The 16,005-nt window shown below is 44.8% G+C and overlaps 1 protein-coding gene across 1 annotated transcript; it reads left to right on the top strand.

Moving 5' to 3' along the window:
• Window positions 1-7,264: 7,264 nt before the first annotated feature.
• Window positions 7,265-11,006, top strand: LOC126544414 (uncharacterized). The gene is made up of 3 exons (XM_050191729.3): window positions 7,265-7,673; window positions 8,777-9,037; window positions 9,907-11,006. The coding sequence occupies exons 1-3, from the start codon at window positions 7,453-7,455 to the stop codon at window positions 10,097-10,099; spliced, it is 675 nt and encodes a 224-aa protein (XP_050047686.1). The 5' UTR covers window positions 7,265-7,452; the 3' UTR covers window positions 10,100-11,006.
• The last annotated feature ends 4,999 nt before the right edge of the window (window positions 11,007-16,005 follow it).

Genomic DNA, 16,005 nt, shown 5'->3' with positions numbered 1-16,005 from the left:
AGAGCTAAAGAAAGAAAGAAAGAAAAAAGAAACCCGTTGCCATGTTCGTTAGCTTGTACGCACCTTATCGCCTGCTGTCTCTCGGTAACCACGTGTGCGCTGAGCCTCAACAATACAGTTGATAGTGACGAAGTCGAACTTTTAGTCATTATTTATTGCCCTGTCGTTTCATAATAGTACTTTTAGCTACGTTATGTCGAGTCATCTAAATGCCCCAACATAATCCATGTGCCTTTAGCTGCGAAGGAGCAGGCAGTCCTCGTGGCTCGGCATACGAGCCACGTGGTGCCATATCGATAGTATATACGCGAAGTCGAATATGTGAGTGATTGTACGGAAGTGACAATGCGTCATATCGCGGGAACGCGACATACGACAACATAGATTAATTGTGTGCTTATAATTGACGCAGCTGTATATTATAGCGCCTATGGAACTGTATGTCTTAGGCACTTCATGTTTTCCCGTGGGCAGAAAAAAATTGCTATGACGCCAGGAACTAGCTACAGAGCCAGCTTCATATATTAGGCTGCAAACGGCCCCGAAAGACAGCTAATTTGGCGGAAAGTATAACCACCAACGGTAACACGTGGACGGTTCGCGCCGTAAATGTAGTATTTACTGCTTTGTTCCGTGGTTCTTCTTACTCCGCTGTTAATTCACGTTTATTACTACGTAAGTACCAAAAAACCTTATAGCCGCCCGTTTAGTTTCCTTCATATTGCGCAGACGTTTCCTGAAATAAATTTTGCTGAGTGCCTTCCGTTCTTCGAAGGACTCCCAGCCCATGTTTGCCAGTACTCCCACGTTTGGAGTTTTCTCCGATGAGAATAGAGTGCAGCTAGCCTACGAACAACCATTTGATCCATTTTTTGTCCAGTTTGTGCTTCAGTCAACGCAGTAATAATTAAAGGTCCCTTTCGCGCTGCTTGGTGAGGGGCCAGAACGCAATTCTGAACTTATAAACACGAGTGCTCTTTGTAATCCAGATGCTTTGCTGAGACATAAAAAAAAACTCAGTAATGATAAAAGAGATTGTGAAGCCTGCGCCATGACTTTTTTCACCCATCGACGCTTTTACACAAGACTGTCAAGAAGAAATTTATCAGGTTTTCGGAGAATAGGCCCAGACGCGTGAAAATCATCCAGTGATAGAACTCAATGTAGGACAGACCTGCAAAGTGAAGGCGTTTCTACAGCTCCTCGTTTGTTAAACCGCGTGAAGAGAAAGAAGAACAAAAGAAACACGCGACCTCGTGCATTCCACAGCACTGATATAGATATTCACGGCCACATCGTAGGAGCTTTACGTCAGAAACGACAATATCGCAATACTAACAACGACCACACCGCAAGGTATCGGCGCTTTTTATTTTAACTAACGATATTTCGTGTTAGCATAGAAAACAATTTGCATTTGCCGCATGGTCACAGCTAAGTTAAGGTGGGAGTCATCTATAGCTGCCTCCAGGTGACACGTCCATTTTTCTTTTTTTCACAGCGCGGCTGATTCCGGGGCAGAAAGGAAGAGAGGAAGTAATGCGCAGGGACGAAGGAATGTGACAAGAAAGAAGAAATAGGAAAGACGTGGCGGCCAGTATGCCTTATCAACCACTGTCCGGTCGCCCCCCTTCGTGCTAAGGGATCGTACTCGCTGCCTGCGGAAGCAGGGGCCAAGTAATGGACTTGGAACTCGAGCTTATCACTGGTACCCCGCGCTCTTCCCCCGACAGAACTTTTTTTTTTTATCCTTTCTTTTGCAACTGCTATACAAAGCAACATTCTTGGAAACTGCAGAAAGCCAGGGGAAAAGGTGGGGAGGGGATAAGGTGGGGCACTGCTGACGTCGACTGCTTTCTAGTCACGTGTCTCGACCGACGGGCAGCAACCAACATCGGCGCCCTCGCCTCTTCTTTTGAGTCCATAGACTCCACAATGGCCCACGCTACAGAGCGCACAAGACAGGTGGGCATAGTTCACATCGTACGACTTCTGACCACGTGATCGTCACGCCACCTGTGCAGCCACGGCGCTCCCAACCATTCAGCGGTGGTCCTCTGTGATCTTTTTCTGAGGGCGGAGCTTCGCCTTCTTTATTTACGGGGACGGCACTGTGTTTTCCCCAGTCAGTCGATTTGCACTGCGCGGTGGAGTAGCCTGACTTGGAGTATATAGCGTTCCACGTGGCATCGCCGGGATACATCGTCGGGCTCGAAGTACTCCAGGTAAGTTGTTGCTACGGTTACGTTTTCTTGTGCAGAGCTACCGTAGAATTGCCTTCATAGGCAGTGGAGTGGAGAAATTACAACTGTGCTTCACTTTTGATAAAGAGAAGGAAGGATGAGCTCGTTGCAAATAATGTTGGTAGTTGCGGCCGAGAGTTTGCGCGTTCACGCTTCCGTCTGCGGTGTCATTATTCGCGAGCTAGACGCCCACCGTCCATGTAAGCTGACCGCTGTTCACATGCTGTGATACTTGCTGCCTACAAACTCTGACATGTTCGCACCGTGAGTACACTGACTGAGTTCTGTAAGCAGGTCTTGCTAAGCGCTTAAGAGCCACTGCACGCTACTACTCTTTCATGCGAAGTTGAAAAGACAGCGACGCAATTCACAGCTTTCTTTCCTTTTTTATTGTGACACGCACCTAGCGCTGGCGAAAAGCGTGTCCGAGGTCTCAAGAGTCACTGAAAGCTCAACGACATATTTTTTTGCCAAACAGCACTACACCTATCCCTTCTCAGAAGCATGCCGAGAATCCTGCACGGTGAACGAATTCACCAGAAGAGTTCGGCGCGGATATAGAGGCTCATATCCCGGTAAAAAGTCGATTGCGTTGCTTTTCGAGGAGTGAAAATTGTGAAGGTGCGGTTCTTAGGCCTAATTCAAGCAAGACAGACTTAGCTGAACATTCGACGAACACGCTAGACGCGCCTATCATCCTGTTAATTCCATGTGACGCGGTTTTCATCCATGTCGAATGTGGTTCTGCACTGCACTTTCAATCAACGACAAGACGTGTGGATTATTCCTCACCGCGATGTCGCTATTCGCGAGATGTTGCCAGCGAACCTTGTCTTAGTCTCGTTGAGATATTCCGCTATATCTGTAAAAGTCTTACTCGAAAGTTTTTTTCTTTATTTCCCTGCCAAGAGAGAAAGTTGTTAAACCAATAGAATTTGAAAGAAAGGCGGGCTCGGTTGAATCTTTGAAGTAGTAAAGTCAAGGCGCAGAAGACCAGGACTTAGGAAGAAGAACATACGGTGATCAACAGGAACGGTGTCATGTGTGACAAAATCTGAGGGCGGATGACGACAACTCATGGTTTTCGTTCCTGATTGCTTGGTGGACAATACTCCAAACTGGGAACAGAACTCGTGAAAGTAGAAATCAGATTGTGGTGCCCGTTCGCTGCATAACAAGTTTAGAAATAATTGAGCAAAATAGATGTTCAAGACGGGAAGGCCGTTCTATCATTGCAGAGCGATCTCGCGGGTATGCCGGTGCAGCAAGTCGGCTATCTTATATCTGGTAGACGCATCGCTTTCTGATGTCATAGCTTCGGCAGTATACAGAGGACAATTTGCGAGCCTATCGGAGTCATTGTCATTAATGGTTACCACAAAATGGTTCAACTACTTCAGGTGGTTGCAAGGCCGACTGTGGCCTATAAATTTCCAGTGCCTTCAGACGTGAATGATGCTGAAACATCGTACCCAGGCCCTCCTAAAATTCGCCCTAGCGAGACCTCTCCTGTGTATCAAGCAGAACAGGAATCAAATGAAGACAAAACAAGTGCCAGAAAAGAATATTACAACAAAATATACTTCTTGTAAGATAGCATCCTAGACAGAGCAGTTTCTGATGCCGGTCTAACTTCACCATAGGTACGCTAAAATATTATAGTGGTATGGCCGTTCCGTATACTCCACTGCTATTGACTTACACTACCTCTGTACCATACGCTCCTCTAACATCATTGCACTGCAAGAAATGTCTTGCATTGCAAGAAATTGCACCTCTGGGCATTTAAAATGGCTTACCAGCTTATCACTTCAGAAAGTGAAATTGCAGCTATAGACATTTATATTCCAGGCCGTATCCCACTGAGAATGCTTATTTCCCCGGAGGCATGCTGGTTACTAGTGTCCTATACATAGAGTAATTATGTCCCGAAGAAAAATCATTTTTTCCGGACTTCCCAAACTCCTATTTGTTTGTGGGATTGAGCTGCTAACTATAATTTATCATGCATTAACGCAAGATTACCTACATTTATTTGTAATAAGTCACATTCCACGTTAGATCTCACTTTCGCTAGCTCTAATTTGTTTATTTGCACATAGTCTGCTATGAACTCAGGTACAAGCAGCGACAACCTTCCTATACTTTTTGAGCTTGTACGCCCAGTGATTCAAATTACTGCGCACTCCAATAGTTTTGTTAATATCAGCGCATTAAAAAAGGTCTTACACACGGCTTTATATAATCAGCAATGGGATAATGAAGAAGAAAAAGCCATACATTCATTTTATGTTCTAAAAGAATCCGTAAAAAGCCTCAATTCACTGTGCACTCCAGCAGAAGTGGGTCTTCTAATCCTTGGTGGCACGCAGGGTGCTCACGCGATTACAGGATAAGAAAAGCAGCGTTGCAAAAGCTATTTCATAACCAGTGTCCTAGCAATTGGAGGAACGATAAGTTCGAGGCAGCAACATTTAAGAGAACAGTTGCAAATGCGAAAGACAACTTTGATTGTAAGCACTTCGACTTTCTTTCAAAGGCCAACAGAAAAGCACTCTTTCGATTCCTGAGAAATAAAAAGGTCCTTCCGGCACAAATAAACGTCGACCCTGCAGTTCCAACACCCTGCAAATTGGCCAAATTACTGGAAGATGTTGCTAAAGGTCCAGGACGTCGCTTTAAGTCGATTTTGCCCTGTCACGCTACGCCACCTACTTATGTTGAAGACTTCGAAGAAGTTACAAAGGTCTAGAATTCCAGGGAAAACACGGGGAATGCGGGAGAGGGTCTAGTAAGGTCTAGAATGTAGTTTGCAGACAATTTTGCCCTGTCGCGCTATGCCACCTACTCATGCTGAATACTTCGAAGAAGTTAAAGTATCGGAGCTGAAAAATCTACTAGCCTGCTGCCTAATTCCGTGTCAGGCCCCGGTGGCATTACTACGGCAATACTACAAACTTTAAGATTTTGCCGCACGCCTTACTTAAACATGGTAAACAATTCTATTAAAAATTCATGGATTCCTCCGGAATGGAGACTTGCAAAAGCAAAGCTACTATTAAAGAAAGCAAGGTGCCGGTTATGTCTTAGATAACATTAGGTCAATATCTCTTACATCTAACCTAGTAAAACTCATCGAAAGAATCTTACACTACCGCATATATGCTGATACAGGATTTTGAGTCCATGCCAAATTGGCTTCAGACGTGGGTGCTCGATTGGGTGTGCCCATGCCGACGTAGAAAGTCGTATTCAACTATATCGACGTCAGAGAAAATATACAGCCTTAGTCACTTTGAATATCACTGTCACTAAGCCGTATGACAGTGAAGAACATGTAAGCCTAACAAACTCGCTTCAGCATGCTGGTCTGCCAAAATATTTTGTGGCGTGGTTTTTTTTAACGGCAGGGAATTTTTCTGCTCTCAACGCGGATTGTCTTCATTAAAGTAACTACAGTCAAGAGGTCTACCACAAGGACCAGTATTATCGCCATTGCTGCTTAATGTTTAACTTAGTACTGTACCTTTGCAACAGGATGTACATGTATACGCCGACGGGATAACATTTTTTGCTGCATCGGTAGATTTACATGCTTTCTGTCAAACTGTACACTACTATATGAGCCGCCTAGAATTGTGGCTTGATGTCATTAACCTATCTTATCGGAAAAACGCCATCCTAATTTTTCTCAAAGCGTTCCCGTGCAAATTGTGATTCTTTATCGACAAGAAAGTACCCCACAGCTCAATTCACTTAAATATCTGGGTGTAAATGTACACCGAAAAGCTTATTTTCAGTCCGCATATAGAGCACATTAGCCCAAAGGGAGCATGCGAAGTAGGTATGCTGCATAGACTTAGCAGCAATCGATCAAGATTGCGTCGGCATGCCCTCATTGTCATATATCGCACCATGCATGTTCGGCCGATAATGAAGTTAGGTTGCGTTTTGTTTTCTAGCGGACCTGCATACAAAATTTGGCCTTTGGTTCTCTTAGAACGAGAGCCATTACGTTTGTGTCTTGGGCGTCCTAACTTTGTCGCTTACATCAAGAAGCATGCCTGCCTTCTCTTCTCACGCGATTTCATATCCTAACAGTACAAACTTTACTACAGATATATGCGTCATCACAGAGGAGGTCACAATACGTTTTCAATAACGTACCGGCCTCATTTTTTAAAATACCAATGGTATCGCTCACGTTGCCCTCAAGTTGTTTTCGTACAAAAACTATCGGACCGATTAAATGTTGATCTTTGCGAGATGGTCTTACCAAATTCCTCTGTTCCAGTCGCTAAATCTGAATTTGGTGTTATATTTCGAAACAATGCTAAAACTTTGCTTTATCAACATCTGAATGGTATCTTGAAATACCACCTTGCACAGCTGGATACAAAGACCGTTATAGCAAGTGATGCTTCCGTCTGTGAAGCATCACTTGTTCAATTGTATTTTTTTTTATATTCGGCTTACTGACGTCACGCCTATCTTTCAGGCGGAATTATTGGCAATTGTCTTAGCTTTACTAACTTAAAACTGATTGTCTGTCTGGCCTTCATTAACCACATGCAAATTACCAGATTCATTACAAGCTGTCTATTCTCATCTCTCAAGACACTTACGTCTCGTTCGTTTGGTTTGTTTAAGGCCAGGCCACAAAGGCCTAGCCCTAAATGAATATGCAGATGCACTCGCAGTAGCGCCCCACGATGGTCCTACAATCCCCATTTTACCTACGTCAGCTTTCTTCACTGCGGCGTGATTCCGAAAATATACCAATGAAAATGCATGAAACAAAGAATTTCAGGCTAGAATTCTTAATACTTGTTATGCTCACTTAATTCTTTTTGGCGTAATACTTAGATAGTTCGTTATTCATATATGTAACAGTAGACGCTTTAAATACCATTTCTGAGATACTTATCTTATTTAAACTTATTTTATTCAAAAAATTGGATAACAGGTTTTTTTCACCGCCGGATCCATGGCCGATCCCTCGAATGGGTTGTGCATTTCGCTAGGGAACAAGAACACGTTTATTTCAGATCGCCAACTATCCCAACGCCAAGTCGTTGTGGCGTTAGCACTCATTAGCAACAGGAAGAGGCGAAAAAAGTTCGACAACGGTAGACTAATAAACGGGGGGCTATAGTGGCACACGCAGATTTTCACTGGTCTATCGCACACCCTGCAGTTTGTCGTCGCCATGAAGATCGCCTTCTTGTTCGTGCTTGCCATGGAAGCGGCATGCGTGGTTCGGAGCCAGAGGAACCCATTGGGCTCGGGACTTCAGCGGTTGATGGTCGGCCTGTTCGGTGCCCGGGGAGGTGGCCGCTACGGCAACCCCGGAGCCGCCTACGTCCAACAGGGCGCCGTTCCGCACGCCAACCTTCACCAGTCGGCCTACGCTGGTTATGGAGCACCAATGTGAGTACACCAGCCTCGATTTGCCCATTATTTGTGACTCGGGTGCGTTATTACAGGCGTCACTTCGTAAGCTGTCCTTAGGTTCGTCGCATTTTTTTTTAATTTCCGAATCGCAGTCGTATCGTGATTTCTCTGTTTCAGCAGATTGACGCGGTCACCTTGACCATATGGAGATAAGTTATCTGAAGATTATCTTGATTCTGTAGGCGGAACCATGTAATCATAGTACTCGATACGACGTTAATACTATTTGGCAACACTAAAATCTTCAAGATTGCATTTTGCTTCATGAACTTGAGCTCTACATTAGACAGCTTCTAGACGAAAGAAAAAAATAATATTTCAGTGCTCTTCCAGTCTGCGAAGAGAGATGACCAGCGAAGCTGTGTGTGTGTGGGCCCCTTAATGGCAAAGTGCACTTTCGTCACGGGGCGGCCCGACATTGCCCAATCTTCGGAATCAGCGCATGTACGGGGACCACCGTCACGGGTCGGTCCGGTATTGAACTATCTTCTGGAGTCGTTCTTTACGATTTTGCCATGCATTTTACTTCAATTAGTTGCGTGGTTGCGGTTGGGAAAGATTTTTCGCGAAGCGACGTCTGACAACCGATTTTTTCCCTACACGGGGCCCTTAACGCTTTCGCGTTAAAACGCATGACGTGAAAGCGCCTCAGGAAACGCAATGAGTGTCTTGGACACGTCAGGCGTCATCTAGATAAAGTCAACAATGGTCTTCGAGTAAAGGTGCCTTTCTGAATACGGAGGTCATTGTACATTTTTTTTAAAATATCTGGCTCTTGGACTTCTTTATGGGCTCTACTGCACCGACGCGCATTTTTTTTCTGCCAATGTAAAAAAAAAAAATAAAGAACACTGCAGTTATCAAATTAAGGCACCGGTGCACGTAGTAACATTCATTGTATCTGCATTATTAAACTTGTAAAACATAATCGATTAATAAAACTCAATGCACCATTCCTTCCTTTTTCCTGTGTGCTGTTCATCGTGACAATATAGCCCCCATGTTGCAACAAGTTCCCTTTATATGTTGTTTTCTTTAACTACAATCTTAACCAAGCCGTGACCCTTCGTTGTCTGCAGGGGCGGCAACATGAGGTCCCGGCCCATGTTCAACAACGGCATGCTCCCTTTCGCGGACGCTCGTCGAGGCACGCCGTTCAGGCCGGCTCACTCCAGTCGCTGGCGGCGCCAGGCGGGCTACCCCGAGGACCTGGTGTCGCGCGGCTTCTACCTGGTGCGGCGCCAGGACGACGACCGGTGCGTCATGCGTGCCAGCTGCGAGGCGGCCGCCAAGCCGGGAGAGTACGGCAGCGAGGGAGAGCTCGCCGTCCAGTTCATCCTGTGAGTGCAACCGTATATATAGCTCCTGCACGGCACAATCGTCGAGCCCGTGTCCGTAGCACATTTTATCTCGCAAACGATTCAAAGTAAAATTGAGGGTAGCTCGCAATCCTAAGGTGCATGGCAGGCCGAGTCCAATTAAGCAGGAAAGAAGAGGGGTCGATAACCCTAAATGTAAAGAAGACGTTCGCAGTGTATATATATATATATACTTATTGTCGTGCCATGTGTATGCTGCGTTCAATGAAGCGAGTAAATCTACCTACTAATACGGCATGGCATTTGAAAATAGACGTTCTCACGTCGTTCCGTGTGTGATTCAAGGTCACGTATTGGCGTCGTTCTCGATTCTTTACATGCAACTTTACATTTACTGTTCTTTACATGCAGCAAGTATTCCGCACAACTGTGATAATTTTAGCTTTCTTCGGTCCCTTACCTATAGGCCCGTATTCACAGAAAGCACTCACGCTCGAATCTTTCGTGAGTAAATTGCAGCGAACGTCGATGCCGGCCGTATCGTTAGCGCAGGCGGCCGGTAAATGCCAAATAGTATACACGGTGTCCCAGCTAGAGATTAAAATATGCAAATGCCACGTAGCTGTACAGAACAAAGGGACTGTTGTTTGCCGTTGCTTAGAGATACTGTTCGTTTAATTCCGCCTAATTAGATAATTAGTTTTGATCAACTAATCAACTTCTCAATTGTTATGATTAGATGAAAAGTGTAAATGAGAAAATTGTAGAGGGACGTGAAAAACTCCCAATACATCTTTCTGTTCCTCAATACGTGCAATTGTGAATGCGGCCCCCGTAGTCGGTTGTCTCGCGTAAACTACTCGCTCATCGTCGTCGTGACCCGCGTGCAGGTCCCTGCGTCACGACGGAGAAGCCCCGTGGCAGCCGTACTTGCTGTCGGCGCGCATGGGTCAGGCGCACGGGAGCCTGCAGCTGTGCCGGCGCATCTTCCGGGGCTGCCTGCTCGCCAAGGAACAGCTGGGCCGCACCACCCGAGAACGCCTGCTCAAGGCCATCCGCTGCCTGAACAACCGGCAGTGCTAGCAGGACTGCAAGGATCCGGACCTCGCTGACCAGTGACGTCCCGCATGCAAGCGGGTGTATAGCGATGTAGCCAAGCAACTACCCTTAAACGCGGCAACTTTGATAGAGGTGCCCATTTGTACGTGCAAACCGGTACCTGCGGTGTAATACGGACCGCATAGTGATCGTTTATCTTAAGTAATGCGAGGCGTGAAGTATAGTGCGAATCCCAAAGCGTATACACGCCAAGAAGAGAAAATTGTGCGCGAGCGAAACACCGGTAACTGCGTGGTGGCCGCAGTGCGTTACGCCGCTTGTAACACGACCCCCCTGGGGACGCCGTTAAGTGCAAGTTGCCCCTGCAAATTTTGGCAAGATGGATGCTTCTCTCACACCTATCCAAAATATTCATACCGGTTATCTGTAAATATAAGTGAACATGGGCACCGTTTATGAAAGTTACCGCGTGTGGACTATGTGCCGCGGGAGGCCCCAAGTCGTGAAGACGTCGATTGTAGTCCTATATTGATTGTGTTGACAAGTATACCTACCCGGAACTCGTGGCCGTTCCGTACGGTACAGATGCTACGTCGGCAAGTGAAAATGTTTCTGGTGTGGCGTACGCTGTACGTCTGTGCTGGAAATGTCTGGAAACCCGTAACCATTGCCACGGCGTCCGGGCTTTCGGAAATTTTGACGTTTGGCGCCGTGAACTTCGACCTTCGACGCCCTTGTAATCGCGGCTCGCGAGCGGGACCGTATCACGCGATGTACTTCAACGCTTATAGTTTTACTGTATTATACTAAGACTGTTCACAGCTGCGTTGATATTTTTGCCTGTCCTTGTGTAAACACTGTAATGTATGTTTTTGTATTTTGCATTTTTACTTTTCGTACTCGTATTTCAATAAAGTGTATTTTCTTTTTACTCTTGGTCTTCTTTTCTTCTTCATGTTCTTTGTCAGCCGAGCTGTAGCTCGGGGACAACTCCGACGTGAAGCACATGCACGCTTTCATGAGACAACCGCCAGACCGATTTGAATTAGATCTCGTGCATTCGAGAGAAAGAGTTGAATTATCAGAACTACAGGCAGCAGTATTTTGATGTAGGACCTCATACTATACAGGATTGCCGTAAGTTGTTAAGACAAATATTGATCGAAGCCCAGAGTTTCCAGATCCGTAACTACGCAGTGAAAACAGACATTGTAAAGTGCATCTGTTAGAGCACGTGAACCGGACAAATTTGATATATGAATTTAACACGCGCGTGAAATTGATAGCGTTTACGCGGGCTTTGCATAAGTCGTATTCACAAATTAGTGGTATGTTTGAGAGAGAGATAGAGAGATTCTTTAGTAGAAAAACAGAATTTTGCCGGCGCGTATACAACCGCTGGCTTGCTACTCTGTATAGGGATGGGGAATGGAATTAAAATATTTCAGACGAGAGTGGAAGAAAAAGAGAACAAAAATAAATACGAAATATGCAAGTGGACTTGATACTCATAGTTACAGGTGACATGGCGGGTAAATTTGAACTTTTGTATATGAAATGTAGAATCTTTAAAGCTTTCCTATTATGCCAAGTTCTGACAGGTATTTGAACAATAAATCCAAAACCCGCCGCTGTTTTGAAGGGTCGGACTTTGGAGCTAGGATGCTGGGTAATCTTAAAGGATCGTGGCAAATCATGTCCATTTGTTGCTAAAAAAACTGTCCCTCGTCGCGGTACGCGGGGCATTCTAGTAATATATGCTCCATTAGTAGTATGTGTGAAAGTTCTATACCGTGTGCCCCAGCTAACGTTATCCAGGCTGTTCAACGAAAAAAAAAGCAAAAATCGAAGAACACAGTGCAGAAAGATTTATGAGATCTACGGGGTTCAATCTCCAGATGTTTGGCGACCCAAAGCCGTACGTCTTCAAATCGTGTCTTGCAGCGTGTCTTCTAAACAATTCTTTTCCGTCGAACAGCTTGGCTCACACTAGTAGGGACACCCTATATGATAAACAAATTTGGTCTCTCTTTAGATTTCTCAATAGGGAGGGTTCGCAGAATTGTGACATCGTAATCTATTACTGAGTTGCAGTGTTGAAAACGTGGCACTTGAATAGGTTTCTTTTTTCAATTTTCAGGAACTTTTAAAGAAATAAATTACGTGTCTGAATAAAAGAATCTCCTTCCTACATTCGATTTACCTTAACTTCTTTTAATTCGAACCCATTTCATTATCGTTGGTGCAGTAATTTCCGGATTTTACGAGCCGGAATCACGATATGAGTTTATGAGGAACGAAATGACCTAGTGGGGACTGCGCATCAGTTTTGACCGCTTTGGGCTTTTATTCTTTTTTTTTAACGCGCTCACGAGCATTGCATTTAGCCCCCATCAAAAAGCGGCCGCGCGTGCATCCGAAACATCGAGCTTATTAATTCGCCATAGCCACTATAAGCTACCACGGCGCTTAAACTTGGCCAGCGTAGTAGATGCCGCGAGCGAACCGATATCTGCATCTCCGTGTGCTTAGACACGAAGTCCCGAGAATGCTCCTAGACGCGCTGTCAGAATAGGCAACGAGTAAGACCCTCCGCGGCGCACTGATCAGCAATGGGAAGCTGGCTTCCGATGCGTGTTTGTTTAGAAAAGTCACCATTTGACATATTTTCGTACACTGAAATCTAACCAAACGGTCTGCCAAACAACCGACAGAATCTGCTTGTGGTCTTCCGTCCGCTAAACAATGTCTCCCAAATTATCAAAAGTGAGGCAACGACAAACGTTTTCGAAGCAATGCAGAAACAAAATTGGTCATGCAAGATTTTGTTTTATTTCGCGATTGAAGCCTATACGAAATAATTTGTTTGTTATCTTTGCTTGTAAACTGTCATTTAGTGCTCTTGGAAGTCTAGTCAGGGTGCCGAAACTCCCTATACGTCCCTTGGGACACTCGGTCCCATGCCGATACGCCGCTACAGCAACGGGCCCTTTAAAGGGCCCTTTGCAAAGAAAGCATAACTGCTGTCCCGTAAAGGATAAAACTGCTACGTGACTAGACCAACCCCCCGGAAAGCGGGTGCTAGTTTGGGTTTAAAGGAACCTACGCGCTCCAAGCTGTGGCCGAACGTCCTAGCTTATTGTTTTATTTCTGTTTTTGGGAATTTTAAATCAGGCGAAGCGCGGGAAGTGGTTGTCTTCGTGTTTCTGTCGAGCTTCCCACCGCTCACCCATTGCCACTCGCTCGGCGATATCAAAAGCTGCATTGCGCTTGGTCATCCGCTTCGGTTGTCGTCCCAAGTATTAAAATGGGAAAGATCGATCAGGCGTGTCTTGGAGGCACAACTCCTTCAAAAGCATCTCTTTTTTTCCAACGTCTGATCCTCTTTCGGCGGCCATTTATTTAGCGTTCTTGGAAAACCAGTCATACAGCAGTCATTAATTTCTCCATGCATGCGAAGCTTTTCTGCAACCAGACTCTAATGTTGTTAAGAGGCATTTCGTACAGCGTTTTTTTTTTAATGCGAATTAGCGATCTTGTGCCTAAAGCACCCTTTGTCCCTGATAGCGAGTTGTCTTTTTTGCACTTATCAGTACAGGCGTGCTACCTAGTCATGCTGAAGTAAATATTCCTGCCGTAAGTACGTGCGTGTACGTTTAACTATACAATATTATGTTCCATGCTTGCTATCTCTATTTGAAAGAGTTTATATTGGCCCACCTCTACTAAATACATAACTTTTAATGGGAGGGGAGAGGCACTATAAAACAGCTCCCTTCATATTGAGGCGGGATAATTCGAGACACGTTCGCCACGCTATAGATGTAGATGTAGAGTCTAGACGTTAGTGGCACATGCCCAATCTGGGGGATTGGCCAAGAAGCGAGTAGTTGCATATATATAACAACAAGAAAAAGAATTATAAAATAACTGTAAACAATATTGGTGAATAGGTACATGGGGAGTAATATATGTAGATTATAGCTTGGGCTTTTAATAGAAAGTAGGAATGAATGAAAAAAATTCAGCTAATATAATGGATTTTGAACAATATTCGAAATCTTTCAGACCCTGCAATAAAATCCTAGACGGCATCGCCAACCTTCCTGTCGCTCTGCCCAAGGGTCGCGAGGCTCCTAAAGATAGTAAAATTTCAACATTTAAGAATATAATATAAGAAGGCGGAATGGCTTTCCTAATGTTCTTTTTTCCAATTAAGCATATCTTTGACAATCAATGAGAAAATGATCTATTGCTTCATGTTCCTCGCAGGAGGGAATGTTCGATGAGAGAGCCAGACCAGCTCTGTGTAGGTAAACATTCAGAAATGGAATTCGGCAGCGTAGTCTATAGTGATTGCGACTTCAAGTTTATTGTCCCGATAATGTGACAGGCGCTGAAAATCTGTAGAGTTTGTTGAATAAGGGGCATGGAATTCGTGCAGCGTCATTGGCCTCGGAAATCTCGCCCCTATGATGAAAGCTGACGTCGGTAGGTTTTCAATGACTGGGCCATCCAGGAACGCTTTCGCCAACAAATCTGCCATTTCGTTTAAAATCAGGCCCTTATGCCCTGGCACCCTATAACCAATATAATCAAAGTTAAATGCGGGGGCACTAATGATTTGAAAGCCCGCAACACCGTGGAGTCATAAGAAGCAGTGAGGGAGGAGCACATGCAGCGACAGAGAATCCATCACGACCACTGTGGAGCGTGTTGATGTATTTAGTTTACGGAGGGCTAGAATTACGCTGAAATTCTGCTGGAAACATCGGCACGAAGTCTGGGAAACGAAGACGAAACGACCAATCGAGAATATGAGAAAATATTCCGACTCCTCAGTTTTATTCATGTTGGGACGCGTCAGTGGCAATAACTGTCTTGGTTGGTATGTGCAAAAAGTAATTATTTAAGATAGAGCTTAGCACGTGGCAAGATAGTGCCTTTGCATTTTTAGGTAAACTATCGTCGAACTGAACCATAATGGATTTGGTGTTGCGACAAACAGGAGTCAGCTCACGAATTCGGACGCTTAACTGATCTAGGAGAGCTTATATAAACATAACTTCAGGTGCACGCGGAATCGCGGCCAGTACAAGTCAAAAAACAAACCCGGCTTGGAGATATAAAAACTGTTTGTGAACGAGGGGATTCATACAGCCTTAAAAATGATTGTACAGCTAATAATCGAAACCGCGTTATATAAGAGACGGGATCCTAGCTTCCAGATATAGATCTTCATTCGCTACAAAAGGCCTGCCTTTCCAGAAGAACAAAAGGGCGAAGTTTTCCAAACTTGGGCTATCGCTAACCTCACCAACCATTCTTTCTTTTGGTGCGACCTCACTGGGATCAAGCCACAGGGATGCTTTTCTTGCAATTTACAATTTTATTAGAGATACAAAAAGAGTACCTTGCTGACTTTCTAAAATTATCAATATTTTCTATTATTTGATTTATTTACGTTGACTTACTTTATCAAAATTCACAATATTTTCATCATACGTCTAAATTACAGTTCTAGTCTCATGCTCCACAATTTAAATCTAGTTTGGCTTTACTACTAAGCATACGAAAAACCGCCTGCTTCTTGGCCAATCCCCCATAGTGGGTATGCGCCATTGTCTGGGACACAAGACAAGACAAGACACGAGCGCATTAAGAAGAAGACGAAGAAGAAGACCGTCGGCCTGGGCTTCTTGCATTCCAGTTTTCGCCACCGTCGAGCTAGAGTACCGGTAAAGCCAGACCGATGTCTACGGACTCTCTTTCGTGTCCATGCTGTAAGGAGGCGGAGCGCTGTAAGGAGACGCGCTGCTCTGCCAAAAGTGAGTGTTGACTGCACTGTAAAATAATTTACACCCTTAAACGAGAAAAAGGGTGTAAATGTGTCTATAACTCACACCCTTAGGGTGTTCTCTACATAATGG

The sequence above is a fragment of the Dermacentor andersoni genome, chromosome 3 (genome assembly GCF_023375885.2).
Source record: "Dermacentor andersoni chromosome 3, qqDerAnde1_hic_scaffold, whole genome shotgun sequence".
Taxonomy (NCBI): Eukaryota; Metazoa; Arthropoda; class Arachnida; order Ixodida; family Ixodidae; genus Dermacentor; species Dermacentor andersoni.
This window is presented reverse-complemented; position numbering and strand designations above follow the sequence as displayed.